Source organism: Polypterus senegalus, chromosome 3 (assembly GCF_016835505.1).
Source record: "Polypterus senegalus isolate Bchr_013 chromosome 3, ASM1683550v1, whole genome shotgun sequence".
In the NCBI taxonomy this organism is placed as follows: Eukaryota; Metazoa; Chordata; class Cladistia; order Polypteriformes; family Polypteridae; genus Polypterus; species Polypterus senegalus.
In genome coordinates this window covers 139,756,839-139,781,364 of record NC_053156.1, presented here as the reverse complement: position 1 = coordinate 139,781,364, position 24,526 = coordinate 139,756,839, and the positions used below count along the sequence as shown (strand labels likewise).

General features: G+C 35.2%; 1 protein-coding gene across 3 annotated transcripts in view; it reads right to left on the bottom strand.

Annotated features, from left to right (window-relative positions):
- Positions 1-24,526, bottom strand: part of map3k7 (mitogen-activated protein kinase kinase kinase 7) — a 117,697-nt gene that overhangs the window by 20,432 nt on the left and 72,739 nt on the right. For 2 of the 3 annotated variants that reach the window (XM_039747977.1, XM_039747979.1), the window contains 4 exons: positions 21,458-21,597; positions 20,132-20,291; positions 15,837-15,917; positions 2,520-2,587 (listed from right to left, as the gene is read on the bottom strand). In XM_039747977.1, the coding sequence (XP_039603911.1) occupies positions 2,520-2,587; positions 15,837-15,917; positions 20,132-20,291; positions 21,458-21,597 (449 nt within the window). The remainder of the gene's footprint in view (positions 1-2,519; positions 2,588-15,836; positions 15,918-20,131; positions 20,292-21,457; positions 21,598-24,526) is intronic. The other variant, XM_039747978.1, reaches the window with a different exon arrangement.

The window sequence follows — 24,526 nt, the reverse complement described above, 5'->3', positions numbered from 1 at the left end:
AGTACTTAACAGTTTAAGACTGTAAGACTGGTGGAACTTCAAATATTTCCATTCCTGGAGGTGCAACTCCAAGAAAAAACATATAAACATGATATTGTACAAATTATATGATTCCAAAGCATTCCTTTATTGTACTGTTCTAATGAATGTTGATTAGCCTGATCAAATCCAACTTTATAAGATGGTGACTGGCAAGAGGTTGCACAGTATAGGGGGGGCAAGGTCCACAGACAGCAGGATATGGGGGAGGGAGGGAGAGGGAGAAAGAGAGATTGAGACTGGGAGCAGGAAAGGTCCTGCACATGCCAAACATTTGAAGACCATGGCCAGTATATAGCTTGCTGTGTGAGTAAGAGAGACTGCTCAGAAACTAGGAAAAAGGTAATCCAGCTACTGTCAGGGCTTTCTGACCCTGAGTTTGTAAAACAAGTGAGGCCAACAAGGGAAAGTTACAAGTAGCATTGCCTCCTGGCTACTTCAGGACATACGGTCTCAGAAAGGAACATATGGGATAATGCTGCCCTTCAGAATGCAGCTGGGGTGTCAACAGAAGGCTTAAGGATGTAGGGACATTGGGAGGTACCAGAGTTCTAGCTTGGTGTTCATGGAGTAAATGGAAGGATGACCTGGCCCCCTTAAGTTACACTGGGACTTTGCTGGCAGTGACCCCTTAAAGAGCTTCAATAGTAACCAAGTAGACACTTAAAGGAGAGGAGCAAGAAGATTGAGACAATTCACTAAACTGTGGTGAGTTAAAGAAAATGGGATTTGGTGAGCATACTGAGGAAAGCTGGGGAAAGTTTTTTTTTTTTTTTTAGTTAAGTACTGTGGTGGGCAAAAAATGAGACCACTGTGTATTCCCTCTATTTTTTAATGGAGGAAGAGAGTTGCCACATGGGTCCAGTCCTTTCACCCATATATCTCAGATAATGCTGTAAAAAGCCCGGGCTCCTAGAGACCTTGGATTCTGGCACTTCAATCAATCAATCGCATTGGTTGTGCATTAGAGGCTAAGCAAGGTTCTCTTTCTTTGGCAGATTCATTTTGCCGACCTGCTCGCCTCCATTGTTTATCAGCGACTAAGCAAGTTTTTCCCTCCTCAGAGGTTTTGTTTTGCCGATGTGCTCACCTTGCTTGTGTATTAGCAGCAGCAGTTTCACTTTGGCAACAGAGTCACTTTCTTTGAGCTTCATGCTGTGGCCTCGCACTTCCGGGCTGGACAGACCAACACACATACTTCTACGCATAGACGTTTAAATACAAGATAAAAATCACAGATGCAGTTTCTGTCATTCTGTGGACAATTTACTGTTCTTCTGAAATGGTCATTTAAAGTCTACTTACTAGACATTGCACACTGCATAATAGTATTCTGTGACTCCCTCAGCTCAACTAGATTCTAAACAATGATTCAAAAGCCCAGGACTCCCTACCCCGCCAAGTAACCTTCATGGTTTTTCTGATTATATCAGTCACAGCTGAATCTATTTTCATAACTTTTCATGCCAGCACATGTCAAAATTCAGTATATAAATTTCCTCTGACCGAGATGGATTCCTGCCTTGCACTCAAAGCTGCTGTGATAGGTTCCAGTACCCTGTAACCTGAATTGAATCAAGAACGTTTGAGAATTTTAAATAATGAAACTACCAGTTCTTTACAGGGTCTTTTCTAAACAAAAATTAAATAACAAAATCATGAAAATAATGGGAAATAAAATTTGACTTATCTGGTAGGTTTGGATATACAACAGCTATAATGTCCTAATGTTTATTGTAATGGTCAAGAAAACAACAGATATGAACCTGCTTTAATAATGTAATTTTAAGTACATACTTAAAAACATTTAATTCCCATTCTGTTAGATCGAATAAATCTACTTGTATTGCTTGTTAAATGCTGCCAAAATGTACTATAGTACCAATGGTCACAATACTACATTCTCATATTCTTGTAATGTTAAAGAGTTTAAAGACTGCACACCCAATAAACGAAAAGGATGATGAAACATATAAAGAATGTAATATATTTCAAGGTTGTCCCTGAGGCTTTTTAATGCTTTGGCACAACATCAATCTCATCTACAGCTACCAGACCCCAGAGGTTTCTCAGCCTTCCTGAATACAACTTGACAGATGCTACATTCCAAGACATTTAAGCAACTCCTGAATGCAACAAGTGTTGTCACTCCAGAAGATTTCACGTGCTTGTATTAACAGAGCAACATACAGATCATACAGACAGTCATTACAATTAAAATAATTTTAATTCTTTGGAATTTTTAATAACACTACTGTGCAAACAAAACAATGTCAAAAAGAATAACGAGGGCTATTTGAAATGGACAATTAAAAAAAAAAACATTTTGAGAATTTAAATATAACTTGTTTTAGTAAGAACAAAGAATAACAAATATTAACTGCAACAATTAATAAAAATATGAATCTATTTACATTCTATGTTACAATAATGTTATCATTATGCAGCTGGCCTTAGTTTCAGGTTTAAATCTCTCTTACCTGACTGGATTCAGTCCCAATTGCAGGAAGGTCTTGAACAGATCTACGCCTCTGATGTTCAGCGCTTGCTGGACAAAAGACATAACAAATATTAAGTCACACAGGTCTGAAACAAAAGGTGTGACTGCTGCTGCAGGGATTCTGGAATTTCTATAACCCAAGCGAAATAGTTGTGAGACAGAATAAGCAACAGAGAGAGAGAGAGGAGAAAAAAACAAAACAAAACATAAGAGCACACTTTGGAGGAGGAGAAGAGAGAGAGAGAGAGAGAGAGAGACAGCTGCAAAGATTTAACTCAAAAAATGCTGGCCTGTCAACATTGTCATATTCTGCCGTCACCCCCTCCCTGCACACTGTCCCCTCCCACACCATGAATAGATACCTTGTCTGCTCTTCTGCTCTGCCATTTTGTGTCACGTGTTGGGACAGACATGTCTGCTAAGAGGCCAAAGCTGATGGTGGTAACTATTTAAGGGTTCTTACACTATAGGGTTGTTACAAGAAGACAACAAGCACAGCTTCACTTAATTGTCTGGTCTGCGATATCTTTTTTAGAAGGGCACATTTTCTCAGTGTGTGTTAAGAAAGGAATCCGCAATTTTGAAGATGGACATTAAAGACTACTGATACAAGGTGTTTAAGGGGATGGTCTGAATATAATAAAACTGTGACACTCAACATCTTACTAGAGCACTAATATAGAAAATACAATCTGCTATAAGAGTACCATAATACAAGGTACATTTCAGTGTCTTCGAAAAATAACATTTCTGCAAAAGTAACCTAAACATACAATACTTTAAAAAAAAAAAAAATTTGTAGAGAAGGAAAGATCCATGTTGAAAATTAATACCTACCATAAAAAAGACAAACCCAAGTCTGTTAGTCATGTACAGATATTGTGACATGTAATACAAATAATTTAATTTAGCAAATTCCTAGCAAACAACATATACCAATTAATAAACATATAAAGTAATTGTTAAATTAGTTTGACAAACTTTAAATTACTGCAAGAGAAGATGAGCTAAATTTAATATGAATTTTGTGAAGATATAACAAGCCATACCTCTGTTGTTTGGATTTTTAAAATATATTTCTATTTATTGTCAAAAAGTTTTCATTTTCAAAATGATCTAAACTTCTGAAGAAATGTAATCATTCATTACAATACAGTGATCCCTCGCTAATCGCGCTTCACCTTTCGCGGCTTCACTCTATCGCGGATTTAAAATGTAAGCATATCTAAATATATATCACAGATTTTTCGCTGGTTCACGGACTTCTGCTTACAATGGGTCTTTTAATTTATGATACATGCTTCCTCAGTTGCTTTGCCCAGTTGATTTCATACAAGGGACGCTATTGGCAGATGGCTGAGAAGGTACCCAATCAGAGCACGTATTACATATTAAATAAAACTCCTCAATGATATATGATATGCTTCCCATGTGGTGTTTCGCATACTTGAAAGCCCAAACAGCACTTATTGATTTTTGATTGTTTGCTTGTCTCTGTCTCTCTCTCTCTCCCTGACATTCTCTGCTCCTGACGGAGTGGGTGTGAGCAGAGGGGGTGTTCGCACACTGCCCTAGAGGATACGGACGCTCCTCTAAAAAATGCTGAAAGACTACCTTCACATTGCTGCCTCCCTTGCAGCTGCTTTGTCCGCTTAAAAGCCCAAACAGCCCTTTTGATTTTTGATTGTTTGCTTTTCTCTCTCTCTCTCTCTCTGACATTCTCTGCTCCTGAAGCACACTCCTTTGAAAAGGAAGATATGTTTGCATTCTTTTAATTGTGAGACGGAACTGTCATCTCTGTCTTGTCATGGAGCACAGTTTAAACTTTTGACTAAAGGGTGTTATTTCATGTCTAGAAGGCTCTATTAATGTTAGAAAATGTACTTAGAAGGTCGTAAACAGGTTTTCTATGCTCTAACTGCAAAAATATTCAATTTATAAATAAAGAATCCTACTTCGCGGAAATTTATTTATCGTGGCAGAGTCATGAACGGATTAACCGCGATAAACGAGGGTCTACTGTACATGTAATCAATTCATTACATGAATTGGAGAAAAAAAGTAAAATGTTAAAGACCACCTCACTGGGCTAGCACAAAATTTATCATCTTCAGTCTCTTTCTTCAATGTTCCCATTAGGTGACCCTGAGCAGCTTCTTTATGTTACATGCATTTAAAACATGTGAAGCAGAATGTTGTATTTCCTACCTTTCAACATGTGAATAAAGGAGAAAAACAAAGTATGAACTAAGACTGTAAGCTAGTTTGTCAAAAATGGTGCTAAACTTTGATATACATAGACTACTGCAGCAATACCGTGAGAGGTGATGATGCATTTATAAGGTATAGAAAAATGGCTGAATTCCCAACTTGTAAACAATTTATAGTCTCTTTCTTAATTTTGTTTTTATTAATGATCAGAAATTTCAGGAGGTTGGTTTACTACAATGTTAGCAGTATGTTTAAGCATTAAAGGGACACTTTAACGAAAGTTGATTTAGCTTTTAGGACACAAAATCAGAACAGTTCACTTGGATTATATGTGGTTAGTCATATGAAAGTAATATAACTTATTATAAATTAGAATTGTAATTGCCGTCCTGTAAATCAGAAAGAAGTCCATCAATCTATCCATTTTCAAACTTACTTAAAACAATTCACACTCAGTGTGGCCGATATATATCCTGACCGTATAGCAAGCAATATCAGTTCAAGTATCTGAGCCATGACAACAGCTAATCTTGAATGGGATACCCGTCCATCACAGAGCACACTCACAGAATATGCCAATTCCAAGCTGCCAATTAACCAAACAATCATGTCTATGGGATGTAGAAGGTGAAAAAAACAATCTAAACACAGACTTTGAATATATGGGTTTTTTGGCCCCTTTGCAGTTTTCATTTTTTACCTTTTGAGATGTTCACTTACTGTAGATTTCTGAGTACATTTAGAGACATACATTTTTGGAGGACTTAATTAACCTTACAATCCTTACATTTGTACAATCTATCACCAATCCCAATTAACACAATATAGCAAAATGTACCACATATCAGTAGGGAAGAAGCACAGATAATTGTTTTGGCATAACTTAAATATTTAATACTATGCTTTAATTTTGGTAAGATACATCTGCTCTTCTTGTGTTTGTCACTTCTTTGTTTGTCCGTTGCTTGTGTGTCCACTTTCCCTGATTTTTTCATCATACTCGCAATATTCCATGCTATAATCTTTATACTCTCACATCTTACATGAACTACCTCTGCTTCATCTCTTCTGCCACTAACCAGGTCTTCCATCATTTCACTGATTCTAGGAATGGGGCTGCAACTAACAACTATTTTGCTAATCAATTACTACTTTGACAAATTATAAACATTTTATTCAAAGATTAAAAAGGTTTACTTATTGCACAATGCTGTCCTTCAGAACTATAGTGAATCTTCTGCTTTTTAGGATAGTGATGGACATGGTGACCTGAGAAGTGCATGAAGGATTTCCATGGGAGCTCTTGTACGTCAATCTCATATTCATGTTAAAAAGTAAATCAGGACTGAAGCAGGAGATACTAGAAAGCCAGTTTGGAAGCTAAAGTTCTTAAGGCAAATGCAGGAAACACCAAGGTGATGGTTGGAGGTGAAAGAGCCGGCTACAAGAGGTGGGTACAAGGCCATGTGGCATGTAAAGTACGGATGTTAGAAGAAACTCAGTTCAATGCATGAGGGTGCATGAATGATGTAGTGGTGTAAATGGTAATCAGCAGGCAATGATTGTGACCATTAATTGCAGAATCTGTGTGAGGGGTGTAGACTGTGGATATAACAAGTGAAAATTTAGATAGCAGCAATACAGGTTTTTTGGAGAAAGCAAGGAAGTTCTGATAATTAGGTAACATGCTGAGTGCAGATAGTAGTGCAGGCTCAGCCGTAACAGCAAGGATCCACAGGTTCAAAGTTTGCTAATATTCTAAACAATCAGTTTTCTTATAGTAATTAACTCAACAATGCTAACAATGTTAATAGCACTGTTTAAAGTTTTTATGCTACGGTTAGAGCTGCAGCTGACATGGTCGCCCCTGAAAAGACAGTTTTGAAATCCTCCAGGACTACTGTACCCTAGAAAACCCAAAGAGCGCTTTATTTAAAGAGAACATGTCAGAGAATTGAGCGTAAATGGAGAAAAACTAAATTGATAGTCCATTATGAAATACTGAAGGCTAAAATAACTGACTATAACAGGATAATCCGCCTTCAGAGGGAGTCCTGTTTCTCTAAAATTATTAAATGATAATGCAGGCAATCCAAGATCTTTATTCTGAACTATTGATTGCTTTCTAAACCCAGCTCACTCAATGAAATGCCTTATAAAAACTACTAGCAAAACTTGTGAGGTTTTCACTAGATTTTTTAAACACAAAATTAATGACATTAGAAATAAAATAGTATATCCTCCCAAAGTTATTCTGACTGAACTGCAGTATTCAATTTTAAAGAGTTAAATTATTTCCCCAGAATACATCTACCCAAACTACGTACAATAATTTCTCAACTGAAACCCTCTACCTGTGTCCTTGACCCAATACCAACAAACTTTTTCAAAGCAGTCTCTGTTGTGCTAATTGATAATGTACTTGACATGGTGAATGCATCATTAGTTATGGAAGTCTTGTTTTAGAACAAATCACAGTAAAGAAATTGCACTGGTTAAAGTAGTAAATGACTTGTGGGTTAATGCGGACAGAGGCCGTATATCTGTTCTTGTTATCTTAGACCTGAGTGCATCATTTGACACCTTTGATCACAGTATTCTTATAAATCACCAAGTCAATGGGTGAGCCTCTTTGGCAATGTCTTAAATTGGTTTCAGTCTTACTTAACAGGTAGAAAATTCTTAGTTAATTGTGGTGATTATACCTTGGAGATCCACGATAGTTTACATGGTGTAGCACAAGGATCTATTCTGAGTCCACTGCTCTTTTCAATGAATATGCTAAATTTGACTCTGATGCTCTTGGCTCTCTTATTTGTATTTCCGAATGGATAAGCAGCAACTTTCTCAAACTAATTAAGGAGAAAACAGAAATCTTAGTGACTGGCAAAAATGGTTATAGTAAAGGTATTAGAAATAAACTTGATCTGTTCGGTTTAAAAGTCAAGTCAAAGGTAAAGAATTTAGGGGTAACTATCAACTCTGACCTAAACTTTAAATCACATATTAATGAGATTACTAGGACTGCATATTTTTCACATAAAGAATATAGTTAAAGTTAAACCTCTTATAACTCTACAAGACGCTGAATAATTAGTTCATGCTTTTGTTTTAAGTCAATTAGATTACTGTAATGCACTCCTTACAGAAATACCTAAGACAGATATCAATCGGCTACAATTAGTGCAGAATGCAATAGCAAGAATCTTAACTAGAAAAAGAAAACCTGAGCACATCTCACCAGTCTTAGTGTTGTTACATTGGTTACCAGTGTCATTTGGAATTGACATTAAAGTACTACTAGTTTACAAAGCCTTAAATAATCTCACCCTGTCCTATATTTTGGAATATTTGTCTTCTTACACTCTAAGTCATAACCTCAGATCTTCAAATGCAGGTCTGCTTATAATTCCAAGAGCCAACCTGAAAAGAAGTGGTGAGGTGGCCTTTTGCTGTTATGCACCTAAGATTGTGAATACTTTACCAACAGAAATTCACCAGGTTAATACTGTAGAACAATTTTTAAAAACTGTTAAAAACCAGTTATTTTAAAATGACATTTTCATAGCTACATTTTAGTTGTATCCCTGTTAGTTTACATGGGCATTGAATTATCATTATCTTTTGGGTTCTGCAATTCCCTACTAAACTGTACTATTCTCTGCTGTCTTTTCTGGTTCTTCAATCTGCACCACCACTACCTGATCAAGGTACCATACTTCCCTCTCTGTTTATGGATTGAGGGGCCGGTGACACAGATGTCCACATGACCACCAACATCTTCAATTTCTTCCATGTGAAGCCTGAAAACCATAAGGACTGACTTAGAACATCTATGTTAAACAGTGGGAGCTAGGCAGTTTTTTTTTCTTTGGAACTACTGCAAATTTTGTTTTGTTTTTTCTCCAGCCTAATTGTACTTTTTTTTATCCCCCTGGCCTTTCAACTTTACTTTTTTCTTTGTTATATACTGCATGGTATTATTGCCTAATCTTGCTTGTTTATGTTTTATATTAACTTCCTTTTATCTAATTTTGTAAAGCACTCTGAGTTACACTTTGTGTATGAAAAAATGCTATATAAATAAATGTTGTTGTTCTGGCATTGAAGATAAAGTTAATGAAAACTGTGCGAGGGGTTCTATGGCAGTAACACATGGTCATTATAAATGAAACGTAAAGCAAAGCTGGAACAAAAAGATATGAGAAAGAACAGGTGAATATATAGAGTGTTATGGAGTGAAAAGAAAATAAATGCTGAGTTATGAGACAGATTTTAGGGTGGAGGCAATAGGTGTTGTGCTGGGGAAAAACAGACCAAGGAGTCTTAGTTATGTGGAGTGAAAAGCAGAAAATGATTGGGTGAAGAGAAGTACAAAGACTGAGGAGGATGGTATGAGGCCAAGAGGGAGACCAAAGAAACCAAGGTTGGGTGGGCAGTTTTTGGGGTGCCAGATGATATGTAAATACTGGGTCTTAACCCAAATAATACCCAGGACCATGAAACGTGGTGAAATTAGAACTGGAGGTTAACCTGAGTAAACCAGGAAAATAATTGTGAAACTGGTGGAGGTTACAATGAAGATGATAATGACGATGAATCTTGCCAGTACCTTGTAACAGGGCATGTTGTTGAAGGTACTGTATAAATTATTGACTCATTTTTGGAACAACAATTATCAATGCTTTCTCACATCTTCAAGAGACTGCGTTCAAATTCTCACCAGGCCACAGATGGTGGATTTTGCAAATAATCCACAAGCCCATGTGTTAGATTAATGAGTGATTATTATGTGGTCTACTGTGAGGGACTTTTCACCTAATGCTGATAAGAAAGGGTTTTGACTCGCCATAATACTAAAACTGGATTTAGCAATAACGTGAATGAACATGTATCTATTTGAAGGGACCTTAGATCAATTATCAGCTTCAATACAGCCTGTGTGGATTTTGTAAGCTATTCTGTTTTCTCCCATATTCCAAAGACATTAATGTTAGTTTATGTGGCATAAATGACCCAGTATATAGCACATCATGGAACTGGTGATTCATGGATTGGCTGTTGCCTTCTCAGATGTGTTATTGTCTTAATCATCACATGAATATATTTTCAAATGGTGATTACAATTTATTTATGGATCTTTATTCCACAACATGGATATAAAAACTATTACCAGTTTTCAAATGGTAAATCGACCAAGAGCACTTGATGCGAAGTGTGAGATGTCAACACATTTTACATTGTCAAATGGACTCCATTATACAGTACATAACTTTTCAATAACAAATTGAGATCTTTTATTAAAGACATTTAAGTACCATGTACAAAGACTAATGATTAGGGTTTGGCATGCATAACATTTTATATATATTGCTATGGCATCAATTGCTAAGGACTGCATGAAATAAGTTTGATAAGATTTAATCTTTGCTTAAAAATACCATCAATTACAAAAATATACACTGCCAGTTAAAAGTTTTAGAATACCTCAGTTTTTCCAGTTTTTCTTCAAATATAATGCAATGAATGACCTAAAATGGTGAAAAGGTAAAAAGTAAACTGCCAGACCTTTAAATTTAAAGTATATGCTAATAAAAACCTAAAAAAGGAAATTTCTGAATATTACAAATGGACCTTCTTCAGGGAACAACGAATAGGTTACAGCCTACAGATGTTCTGCAGCAATTAAAGTTAATTAAGCCACGCAAGTTGAAGCAAACAATTTGCACACATGTTCCAACTTCTGTTAATTACTTAAAAACCCTCTGTCTCTCCTTAAAGCAGAGCTGGAATAGACTGTTTAGACTGTTACTACTTGGACAATAGTACACTGTAGAACAGAACTGATGTCCCATCTGTATTTGGAAGGAGTGGAACAACATTTCATTGCTCATTTTATGGTCTTTTTATTCAAAATCCATCATAATTTAACTAACATATGTATTGACACATCTGTCCACACATATTATAGGGAGGGGGTCTCCTTGTTTTAACACAATGCAATAGCATCTACTTTATAAAACATCTACAGTAATCCCTCCTCGATCGCGGGGGTTGTGTTCCAGAACACCCCGCGATAGATGAAAATCAGCGAAGTAGAAACCATATGTTTGTATGGTTAGTTTTATATATTTTAAGCCCTTATAAACTCTCCCACACTGTTAACATTATTAGAGCCATCTAGACATGAAATAACACCCTTTAGTCAAAAGTTTAAACTGTGCTCCATGACAAGACAGAGATTAAAGTTCTTTCTCACAATTAAAAGAATGCAAACATATCCTCCTGTTCAAAGAATGCGTGTCAGGAGCAGAGAATGTCAGAGAGAGAGCTCGAGAGAAACGCAAACAATCAAAAAATCAATATGTGCTTTTAAGTATGCCGAAGCACTGCAATAAAGCGACATTTTTAGAGGAGCGTCCGTATCCTCTGTGCAAACAGCCCCTCTGCTCACGCCCCCTCCGTCAGGCAGAGAGAGTGAGAGAGACAGATAAAAGCAAACAATCAAGCACCGCGCGGGAAGCACAAATACGTGCTCTGATTAGGTAGCTTCTCAGCCATCTGCCAATAGCGTCCCTTGTATGAAATCTAACTGAGCAAACCAACTGAGGAAGCATGTAGCAAATTAAAAGACCCATTGTTCACAGAAATCTGCGAACCAGCGAAAAATCTGTGATATATATTTAGATGTGCTTACATTTAAAATCTGCGATGGAATGAAGCCGCGAAAGTCGAAGCGCAATATAGCGAGGGATCACTGTATATCATCCTGCGAATAATAATATAAAATAACCAAACACTGCTGCTTAAATATTAAGTATGTTATTTAACATTCTATTCGTGTCTTTTGAATCTCCATGTAGACACTCTTGAACTAAATTGTTAGCCAAATTTATTCCCTAATTGGACGTTTAAAATAATCTTGAATTAGTCAACATTCAAAATGCAGCAGGAAGACTCATTTTTTTCTATAATTCTACAAGTTACACATATCATCAGTTGCTCACTTGTAACAGTCACGTTAATTAGTCATGAAAATGTGTCCTGACAGTCCTAAGACAAAAAGGAAGCATTAAAATGAGGATCTAGAGCTGATGCTTGTTAAGGAAAAAGAACGGGCCATTCTGACTGATAATGCTGCTATTATGGAGCTACTTCAAGTCAGCTGCTTTGTGTATATGCTCAATTGTGTATCACAGGCTGCTCTGAAAATTCCAGCAATTGCCCACTTGCTAAGGCTTTTTCCACTGCAGCAGTACAGCTAGCCACGTGCTGAAAGAGAAGCAACTTTTACTGGACTTGGCAAAACAAACTTGTGACTGATGCGGCCAAGCAATTGAACAGCATATTGGGAATGCTAGAAAGGTTTTTGGAACAACAGAGAGTCTTCTCAGCAGCTCTGTACATAGGTAGCAAGGTTGCTCCTGATGTGACTGGCAGGCAGCGTTCTTGTCTGCAACACATCTGCTACAAGTGTCCAGTTGTTTTTAAGGCGTGATAGTCAGCAGCCCTGGCTGTTCAGCTGTCACAAGACCTTCCTAAAGCTTTGGTACAATAACCACTCAATTGCTTTCTGGTTGGTATAGCAAAGTACAGTTCAAAAACCTGTATCATTTGTCAAAAGCCCTCATTTTCAACAATGGAGTAGGGTCTAATTTCTTTACAAATAAAATCTGCTATAGATTCTGTTATTTTTTTTAGGCACGAGGTGAATTAAAATTGAAGCTTGGAGCTACCCACAGTCTCCAGTGTAGATTGTTTAGGCTCTACTTGTTTGGATGTCAACTGAGATTACATTTATGGGTGTCGTCAGGGCAAATGATTTCTCTAATTTTTTGTGTTACAATAATTAGCATCTGAGTTGCAGAGCTTACATTTGGCTTTGCTTTTATCCAGTTGTTCTTTAAGTGTCTCAGACACTGATTTCAGTTAAGAGAACACACCATTTTATACAAGATAGTAAAGTGCTTTTTCCAAAGAGAGCCTTAGCAGGCAAATTTGTGCCATCTACTGGATCGGATGCCAAAATGATGATAAGCATATACATATAATATACATATAGTAATAAAGCAGGACAGAAATTTACAAGATCGATCATGAGACTGGACAGAAGGGTGAACGGAAAGCAACCTACAAGTGCAACACATTTATGGGAACTTCTGTAATTCTGTGGGGAAGATCTTTCTGACCAATATTTAATTTCCCTTATAGAAAGAATGCCACATTTGTGTTTGGCTATTATATCAGCAAAAGATGGCTACTTTGATTAATCAAAAATTTGAATAAAATGTTGTACACTTAATGATTACTTCACTTACTTTTATATTTGCCATTGTTTCTATATTCTGTGCCTTGATTTAATGAATCAATAAGACATTAAAATACATGTATTTCCATAAAAACTGAAAAAGCTGAGGTGTTCTAAACGTTTTGACTGGTAGTGTAAATTACTAAACAAACTGTTAAAACAACTAATATCAGAAAGTGATTTTCAGAAGGGAAAGATAAACTAAAAATCTGAAAAGTTATCAGTAAAAATGACCTGGACTGAAGTATTGTCAAGTTACAAAATTTTTAGAAAATAAAATTGAAGCACTCTGTAGATAAAAAAAAATACTAAAAATGATTTGTAATTCATTACACTAAAAATACAGATAGTTAATTTATATTTCCAGTCAAATAAAATTTTCACAACTCAAAACCAGAAAACAGGGATGGGTAGGGAAGGAATTAATGACAATACTTCAGCTCTAAATACATATCCCTAATATATGCATGCTGGGAAGCAAGGCAAACTTGAAAAAAGAAAGCAAGGATTACTAAATTATCACAAACCTTTATTTTTTTTGATTCAAGTGCTAAGCATTGCGCAAGCATGTCTTGCTCCAGATTTAAGCACCATTCTGTCATTTTGTAAATTACAGAACATTAAAAATAATCTTGTCTAGAATAAATTGTCCACAACATAAATTTAAATTCTAGATGGCTGTGTGTTTTCAAGAAAGGGTTCCATAATTTATGTAGGTGAAAAATACACTTTTGGCTAAACAAAAGAACACTAATGTATATGTAAATATGTAAAGTGCTTTATTTGAACAATCTTATATTTCAAATGTGAACCAAGAGTACTGGGTCTGGCTATCAGCATACATGATTCATAAAATCTAATTGAACCTACTGAGAATAATACAAACAAACTTAATGTGCCATGACCTAAATTTGCCAAATGTCTTCATATGCTGGACAACTTTTACTTTAAAATGTAATGGTTGGAAATGTCTATCATTAAAATATTATATTTTTTGCAAATTCCCACAACTTCAAACTCCATTAATTCTTAACAACCCAAAATGTTTTGATAGGATGAATGCAATCTTTGCTTAAAAAAAATGTTGTCATGTCATTCATGTGTCATCATGCCAAATGTGTCACACTGAGAACTTAAACCACCAGGTTTCAACAGTAAATTTTAAAACCTATTTAACATTCCGTGCAGCCATGTACTATTGCAAAATGCCATAGCTGCATTAATCCAGTATTTAAATAACTATTCAAAAACTGAAAGTATGCATCTCCACATGGTGAAAGACCACATAAACTCAATACCCATAAAGCAAGTATGGCCCATGAACAGTCAAAGAAAAGGTTGTAAAAGTGCACAATCCAAGCCTCAGAAAACTCATTCTACCACTGCCAAGTTAATGCTTAGTATTATAAGTAATACATGGAACAAGTGGATTGAATATACTGTAATTAGAAGAACTTTCTAGTTTTCTCTCTTGCATGTTTATTGTGTGAGATTCCGCATAAAAGTATTTCTATGCACTCATAGTTTCCAACTTTATAGTCAAGATGTAATTTCAATTTGGTAGGGGAAACAGTGGGCAGTGAAGGAATAAAATGCAGAACAAACAATCTAAACATTTAAAATGTATTACTTTTCCTCTTTTCAATTAAATGTAATGGAGGTGATATGAATCAGTGTTTTAAGGATTCACTTATGGTTTTAGGCAATCTCAAAAACAGTACACAATTTGGTTGCAGTTGTAAACACTGTATTTGCAACGGAACTATACCATCATTAGTGTGAAACTGCTAACTGGTTCATGCAGCTAAAAAGTTGAAAAGGCTCTTAAAATGGCTATTTTAAAGCCATTAAAATAGCATATGGAAAAAAGGAATAGCACAGTCATTTTACATTTGTTTTCCAAAATAAAGGAAACTATATGCCATCCGGTTGTTGCAATAGATTTTAAAAATGTCTAGGATACAACAGCAATAAAACTGGCTTCTCAAATTCAAGAATAGGACTTTAATTCTGGGACTGAGGCTGGCTCTGTGCAGGGGTTGGCTGGAACCTTTTCAAAGTTGAATTTAAAATAAATAAACCTGTTCTTTGCAATATAGTAATTTGAGACAAGGTGAGGAAAATAATCTATACATTTGTACTTTTAGCAAACATCTTGTAACTTGCTAAGATACAACAATTGAAATGTGCAGCTTTCTTGTGCACAATGCAGGTAGTATTATTTTAAAATGACTGTATTTGGCAGCTATTTTGTTTTCTCATATAGAAAATAAACAAGCAACAATATGTTTTGCCTAACTCTCAAAACAAAAAATATTGGCATTTAGCCTATTTTCCCTATAGAGGAAAATTTTGATAAAAAAATTAATTGCATCTTCCACCATCAATGTGTAAAAGTAGAATCTTGAAAATGATTTCATTTTTCATATTTCACTGATAATTGCCAAAGTAAATTAACATTAAACAAGAACTACTTGCAAGTCTGTCAGCAATGCTGAAACATTCTCTTTTACATAATAATAGAGGTAACTAAATATGCTTGCTTTGCTGCATTAAGCAATGAGCATATAATTTACTTAATAACTTGAAAACAAAGTTCTCCAGAAAGGTAAAAAAAAAAAAAATACATTTTAAAATAAAATTTACTTTTAATGTTCTAATTAACACTACTAGAATTAGTGCTGTAATCTGGAGCAATAAACACAAAAGCTATTATGATATCACAAAGCCAAGACATTTACCCAGCCAGTTAATAAGCCCAGTTGTTAGCACTGGTACCTGATATGATGATCTTAGGAACATCCAGAATGGTTCCGAATGAAGCAGTTTTACGATGGCCTCGATTAGGCTTGGAACGTGCTGTAAAAATACACAGACAGGTGCATACACATGCAAACTACAAAAGACAGTGAAGCATGATATATTTTATATATATATATAAAAAAAAAAAAGCCCCTGTTTATTTGCTGAAGTTCATGCAACACAACTGCATGCATGAGCCACACACAGTTTAATATCAGGAAAGCACAGTTGTTATAACAAATAGCCAACAGTAAGCAATCTGCTTTAAAAATACATACATATACATAGAACTGACATCACAAAACAGGACACAACATTAATATGGGGGCAGCAAATTCCAAGATCAGCTGCCTTTAAACAGCTAGTAAACAAGCTGCAAGTATCTGAGCGATGAGCAATTTATGCACAGTAAGTTAGTGCAGCTAAAGCATATACTTTAAAACACTAAATAGACTTAGAAAAACTTCGTCTTTTCATAAATTATAAAATTGTGGAGTTCAAATAACTGAGATTAAGTACATCAACCTGTATAGGATATATTAAAAAAAAGGAAACACTGCTGCAACATGGGACAGAAGTGTTTGTCTCTAAATACTTTATCGGTAACAGAGAGGATGTTCTAAAAATGCATTATTTTAAAGTTTTTATGTGCCTCTTATGATATTCATCAGTATGTAATATAAAATATTTGTTTTGTGTTGAGGATCATGCATTATTTTTTGTAGTAGTAAGTAAAATGCTTATTAATATAATTTATATGAAAATTTTAGAAAATAAATAAAATGTACAGTTTGTCTAGTAATTATACATGACAAAACACTGCTATTGGATTCTGGGATGTATCTGACCCATTATTAAGCAACAAACATACTAATTTATATATGTTTGAAACAAATCTCTTTCTTACCATTTACTTTCACAAAATAGCACAAATTTAGTGGAAAACTGTGAACAGTTTAGGTACCATTCAAGTAAAATTTTAAATGTGTTTTACAAAGCTATTACAGATTTAGCAAAGCAAGACCAAAGTTTTAATTTAAGCAACTGAACAACAAAATTAAGAAAATATAAAATTTTCAGTTATTTTATGAAAATAATTAACCAAAGCAAATTCTCTTCCACCTGCAGTTCCAATGAAAACACCAAAACGGCCTATGACCCCATCCATGGAATTTGAAAAAGGCAATGCCACTTCTGGTCGGGACACAATAAAAATAGACATACCAAGATAGGCATCTCATTCTGGAACAAGATCTCACAGTGAAAGGAACTCCCATGCTGTCTGAAACTCAAAGCCAAGCTAATATTGTTAAGGCTAGACTGGCAAATTTTTGTCTTTCCATTTACTAGCCAATGTTTTTATTTTCTTAAAATGAAGTGGGGTTGTCTAGCTGGCTGCTCAACGATTAGTGTTGGCTCTATGTGTTCATCAGGCCATGACAAAATATATATATACAAAAATGGAGCTACAGCACTATTAATATCATAATATCAATCTCATGATAAAGCTTTTGTTCATATTCATGTTGAACGTTGAGTTTAACTGAATTAGTCAATAAATAAAACTGAATAAATGCCACATGTTCTATCAGTGCCCTACAGCTCATCAAACTAGTGCTGTGCCTTGTCAGTGCCAAGTTTGTTATACTAATTATAGATCATCAAATGTCTTGGTGTAAAATCAATCTTGGTTCATTCTTAAGTCTGAACAGTTATTTAAAAGAGGCAAAGTTTTTACATGTAGCAAGTGGTAAAATTATATATTCTTAATGTAAAAATGACAAAACCCCAAAACTTGGATGATCAGTTTGCTGTAGACTAATCTATCCAGAGAATGACTGTGAAGTTCTATCCTACATGCATGGCAATACACTGCCATCTATTCATTATTAAAACACACAATGTATAAGAATGTACTTTATAAAAGGACATTACCAATGATCTGTGATTTTCTTAGAAGTGCTAAGCTATAAAGTTAAATGGTAATTTTCCATCTGTCAACTAGATATGCAAGGCTCAGAATGTATGTCAATTAGGGTTCAGACCACTAAAAGTCGGTATCGTGACATTTCTCCCAAGCATTCCTTTGTATAATAGGGACCAGTGAAAGGTAAAGATGTCACAGCTGTTTTTCTAACTCGAATCATCAACAACATGCTCTTGATGGACTGAAAATATGTCCTTAAACTGACTAATTAACTTAATTTAATATTAAATATCCAAACATAGCAGTGATACACAATGACAATTGTTTATGGGCTTATTATACTTCCAGTGCTGATAAACCCTAACATTTAACTGAAATACTTTTTTAATATCTATACTCCACAATAATAAGATGAAACACCTAAAGGAAACAAACTTTTAGCTATAGCTTCCCAATTATGCAATGATCTACCTTTCATTATCAAATATATCCTAATCTAGGATTTAACTTAAGGTTAGAGATCCTTTTTTTTTTAGCTTAGCATACACTTCTTAAAGCTACTGGTGAAGCTGCTCATGTTGGATTTTTATTATGGAAAGTGTTGAAAATGGAGGTTTATAAGCCATTCTCATTCTCTTTGCTTACTTGGTACTCTTTCTGCTAGGTATTGTTTTGATGTTGATCACATTACCCTTCATCATTTTGAAATGGGATTGCAGAATGGATTTGTCACATTTTCACTGATACTTTGTACTGCACTATAATAATCAAAAGCAGTGTGCACCACAGTTCCGGTAGAAACCCCTTGACAACAGACTCAAGATTTTGTAGCACTGGACTAAATTTTAAAGTTGTGAGTGGATGTTGGTGGCTTGATTATATTCATTCAGGTGGGACCTACTGATCATGTATATAGATATAGTTATTTGTAGCTAAAGATCCACAAAGAGAGAAAATGAGTCACATATCTTAAAATAGTTGTTTATCCCTAATATAGATCACCAGGTCATAAAAAACTAGGTGTTTCTAAACCGAGTTTCCAAGTGAATTATTACAAAGAATTGAGGTGCATTCAAATAACAGCTTAAAAATACAGACAAACAGCACTATTTAATGATTTAGAATATTTTTTTTGCCCTAAATATACTGTATGTATTGACTTTTCATTATGTGGAAAGGGATGCAGTAGTGTTCCACAGTGCTCAGGAAAGCTTGTATCTTACCTTGTGCATATAAGTTGATAGCGTGGATTTTAAATATACTGCAAATGCAGTAAGCGCCTATGATGTCACTTACATTATACATGCAACCTATGAGATAACTGTCATTAAACCTACAGACCTCACTTGTGACATACTGAGTAATTTGCATAATTTTTTGACACACATATTACACAAGGCAAACCTTGCATGATGTTCTCATAAAACATCCGTACACTATACCCACCATAAGGTAGAAATTATGTAATAACGATTAAGGTTAATGTTGAAGAAGGGTTACCTTATCTGTAGTCCATTCATGTTAATCATTCTTCCTTCATGATTAAATTCACTGAAATTATTTTGACTTCTGATGACAATGGGCGTGTTTCTAATAAAATCAATAGGCATGTTGCTACTGACATTAATTAGCATATGGAGAGATGTCAGTGAAAATGGGTTGCAGTTACAGCATTCTCATATTTTAAATACTCTTCTTAGTGATATGCACACCAGTGTAGGCTTCTTCAGGCAATTTATTTTTAGCACTTTGAAAATAACAGAAACAGCTGTACTCTGACTGTATTTTTTCATAAAGAATCAACAGTACTAAATAGATTTACTCACACCTGTATTATGTTTTTCCACTTGTTTTTTGTCGCTTTAACATGAGCTTTCTTGGATGGAAAAACAGGAATGACACTGTAACAGCATTGAACTTTTTGAGTTATCATGGGGGAATCGGATGATACTTTGTCAGGTATACAATGAAACTTCTTTGTGAGTGGCATTTAAAAAGCAGTACCATGTAGGTCTTTACATAATTAAATACTGTAGAATGTTTATGAGAATGGATGGCCAGTTAACATTGGCATCATAATTTCTGGCTAATAAAACAATTTGCTGACTTAGAGAAAGTTATAAGAAAAACCAAAACAGACCTTTAAAAGTAGCTCAGAGTAAACTTAACCCTTTTGACATAATCCAGAAAACGCCATTATGTTTTCTTTTCTCACCCCACATTTATGAATAAAAATAAACTGAAAATAATTTACTGATTGCAGGTTAATAAAAATGATTACAAATGAGAAAAACACAGTATAAAAATATTTCCTGTATATCCACAATTCTCCCAGTTGATTTACCTGTATTTGCTAGGGTTATCCTGTGATCTAATTCTGACAGATCTGCACTCATCCTCTTAGAATCTGCAGATGTCATAGAAGGAGGTCTCACTTTTTGGTCTGACAAGCTTTCCACACTGCCCCCCATAGACAATGGAAGATTCAAACGTCCAGTTTCTCCCTTTATTAATATAAAAAATAAATAAATAAAATAAAAAAAACAGATAATGCTTGTAAAACAAATTATTTTAAATATGAACTGTGTGGTTTATTTTTATTGTATTCACATAGGAAAAAACAGCACAATTTAAGATCATCTATCATATTATATCACTACTACAGAATCTGGAAGCATCACAGTTTCAGAAGAATAACTTATATTAACTGTCAGTGTTAATCAAAGGCAATTATTTGAATGTTAACACACTTGTCACTACAAGTGATAAAGAAGACCAGATTTTGTATACAGAATTTAAAAAACAGGCTAATTCTAAAGAAAAAGCAGCTTTTCAAACTGAGGAAAGGAGAAGGGAAAGAATCTTGCTTCAAGGCCTCTTCTATCATTTATTTTAGAAATGGTGAAAATGTACAAATAAAGATTTTTTTTTTTTTTTAACAACACTGGCAAACTGTAAAACACTGCTAGGATTTCAACACCCAATAGTTCAAAAATTCAAGACAAAGGTTTCTGTATTAGAATTACAGTTTTTATCCTCTTATTTAATGAGAAACATCAGCATTACAACATAAAGCTGTTCTACTTTCAAGAACTCAACATAAAATAATTTTCCATGTAAAAAATTAAAAGGTGCCTGGCTCCTCCTAATCTCCAGAGATACTCCACAGTTGCAACTCTGCTTCAATTAAACCCATTGAGCAAATGTCCTAACAACAGATTTGCATGCATACTGTGTATAGGGTGGTCCAGGGCTAATTATGCAATTTTCATTACGCTATAACTTAAGTTTATTACATAGAAAATACCCAAAAAATCCCGGACCATTGAGAAGTGTGCGAACTGATGACATGAAGAATTGTCTTTGCGCCGAACTAGAATTGTCCCCGCATAAATCAAAGTCATCCAGACAATCTGGATCTGCATAATTAGATCTGGACCACCCTGTATAGCTACAAAATGCATTTGCTTTGAGACAGTTTATTATATAACATTTCTGAGATTATGCTATATTAACAGATACTAAATTTTGAAATCCCAGCCACCCTTCTCAAAGATGATAAATTTATCTGTATTACAATTATGTCTATGTAACTGTGGTAAAATATCTTTCTTTAATTACAACATACAATAATATGGTATAAAACAAGCAACACATTTACTTTCTATACCTTGATTTTAAACATCTGGGATAGCTTAGATTCATTGCGCTTGATAGTGTCATTGATAGCATTCGCCTGAGAATCTCCAAGGTCTACATTTGGATCACTTTTATTACTTGTATTGGTAGAAGTGTAATCCACATAGGACCCTGATTGGAGAATGAAGCATTATGAAATAAACAGAAAAAAATGCCCTAAAATCAATGCAATTCTTGTCTGCTTTGAGACCTGATCTATAACAAACATTGATAATTGGTAATCAATAAAAACAAGACAAATTTAAAACAATACATTTTCTAATTAAAATTTATATATTTTGGATTTTGGGATATTTACATCATCCTGAAACACCATCAATCCTTTTAAGTCCATGAACTTTTAAGCCTCTGGCTTTTCGAGGAGAAAGCAAATGAAACTGAGCAAAAGACTTCATGCTGTGAGAAAATAAAAATCTAAAATAGCTGTTTATCCATTCAGGGTTTCAGTAGCACAAGGGTACTGAACCTTAATTATTAATTTGTACATTGCAATGAACTTGGCAATCGAAGAGACAGACACACTTAGATCACTGAAGCTACTGGTATCGTTAGGCAAATTTACTGATTCAGGTGTTTTGAGTACTGAAATCTGCATCTCCTGTGGCACTGTGTTATCAGCTCTCTTAAAGACAGTCCTTTTCAACTCCTTCTTATGGGTTGGCACACACTGTTTACTTCAAATTCACAGTTTACAGATTCATAAACAAACAAAAGCTGCCTAATCTTTCATCCTTGTACTGGCCCCTTTACTATCATCATAACTGAACAACAGTGATTTCAGTTTTGCATTTTTGAGCAATCTGTCTGCTACATGTTTTCCCCATGTCAGTTCTCTGTCAATTTCAGCTTAGAGTATCGGCATTGTTTCTTAGTGCACCAGTGAGCACTGTTACATTATACTTGTTTCTCTCAAAGTTTCACATGAGGACCCAATATGTCACTGTATCAAGCTACTTGTGTAGCGAGCACATGAGGGTAACAATAATAATAAAAAAAAATCCAATCAGTTTCAGCTATTGCCTTGTTCACAGTATAATCACCATCACCCCTCTCCACTGATGTGACAGATAGCACTGTGAATTTTTTTTTGTCCATTTTTAATTGTACCCTCTTCGCTTCCCCAAGACAAAAACAAGATAAATTAAAGACTAGAAATAAAATTGAAGAACGGCCTTGGCGGGGTGGGATAGGTTGAGGCAAGTGCTAAAAGCGAATGGGATTAGAACCCACCCGGGGATAGGTTTCGAGTTGGAAAGGATTAAACCATGAACAAGTTTCATGAGCTTGTGACCCAGCACTGGCCACCTGTGATGCAAAGGTGCCTAAGAAACGGTGGTTTAAGAGTATGTGTGATGTGTGTGTTACTAGCTCTAGCTCTATTGTCTGCCCCATGCCCATGGTTGTCAGCAAAGACATTGCCCCCATTCTACCAGCACTGGAAGAAGCTGGTAAGAAAGTATGTGTAATTAATTCCAGGCATGAAATACAAGTAAAATCAACAACCACCAACAAAAACAAATAAATAAACCTCTGTGGGGCAACTGCAACAGACCATAGGAGAAGTTGGGTGAACTGCAGCACAAAAACCCCAAAATGTAATTTTTCTCTGTGCTTGGTGGCAAAAAGGAATTGTTTTAAGGACTGCCATGACAATTTTGAAATTAAAGGTCTGGACAGGTACATAATTATAAATTTGCATGTTGCTGCTGAGTGATACATAGGTGTGTGTACATATGTATACTACCTTTTTTCTAAAAATAAAAAAAATGTATTTAACTGCAATACTTGTTTTGAGAGATTGCAAGAGACTAAATATTTCCAAAAGAAGCCGTAATGTTTCCAGAAAGAGGGACACCATGTGCCAAACTGTATATCTTTGCAATTATATGGGTTATGACATATCAATTTGGCACAATGATAACTGAAAGATTGGGGTGCAAAAAAAAAAACTGATTCCAGTGTTGCACATCATAAAATGTCTTGGTTATGTACTATTTTTTGCACATTTTTTTTTTTTTTAATTTGTAGTGTTGTACTCAGTACTCTTCAGCCATTTGCATCTCCTTTATTACATAAGCAGAATAATAACTGGGAATATAATTTATGCACAATAAGGCCAAAACACCTTTAACACTAGAATTACCAGAGCCTACGAAAAAACTCGTAATTCCGTCCCACCTTAAACTGCTTCTTAAATCCATTCACACCTCTCCCCCAGCGTCTTTTGTCTTCTAAATGTGCTGATAAAGAGAAGCTTGGAGCAGCCGGCTATTCCACCCCCCACCAATTTAGAACGTGCACGAACTTCAGCTTGATTGAGTATCTGGGAGTGAAGTGGAGTTTTAGAGTGGAAATAATAGATCGTTATTTGGAACACACGCATTTCATGTCAGTTCCGTTTCTACAGTAATCTGTGTCAACACATTGTTAAAACAGAAACGTTTTTTATATTCTAGTAGTAGATGACAAAATGTAGGCATAAACTATATAGTGTATGAAGCCTGAAGTCCAAATGGCAAAGAAACATTTTCACAAGAATAACACAATTGCGCTTTTATTCAAAATATAACTGCAGAAACAAAAGCCGCCTTAACATGCGACATTGACAGCAGTTTATTATAACTGCCTCCGTGGTTTAATAGACTCAGCCCCGCTTGAATCAAGAGGTCACGAGTTCGATCCTGCCCCTCTGTTTTGAGAAGTAAACTGCTCTTAGTCTTACTGTTTTAGAATAAAAGCATACATTTGATTTCAGTCTGTAACAGCCGTGCAATTTATGATCCTTGTAAAGGTTAGCTTTTTTTTTTTATTCACTTTTCATTCTCTCAGTCGCGTTCAGAATCAATCCATACAACCCCATCTGACACGGCTGTTTTCACTAAAGACGCTATAGCTCTGCAGTGTACCACGATGCATACTAACGCCCCCAATCCCGGGTTCTGACACACAAACGCTGGCGAAGCTGCCTTCTTCGTATCTCACCGTCACTTGCTTTTCTTTTTATTCAGTTTTATTGAGTGTTCCTGCCAGTCCCCGCATG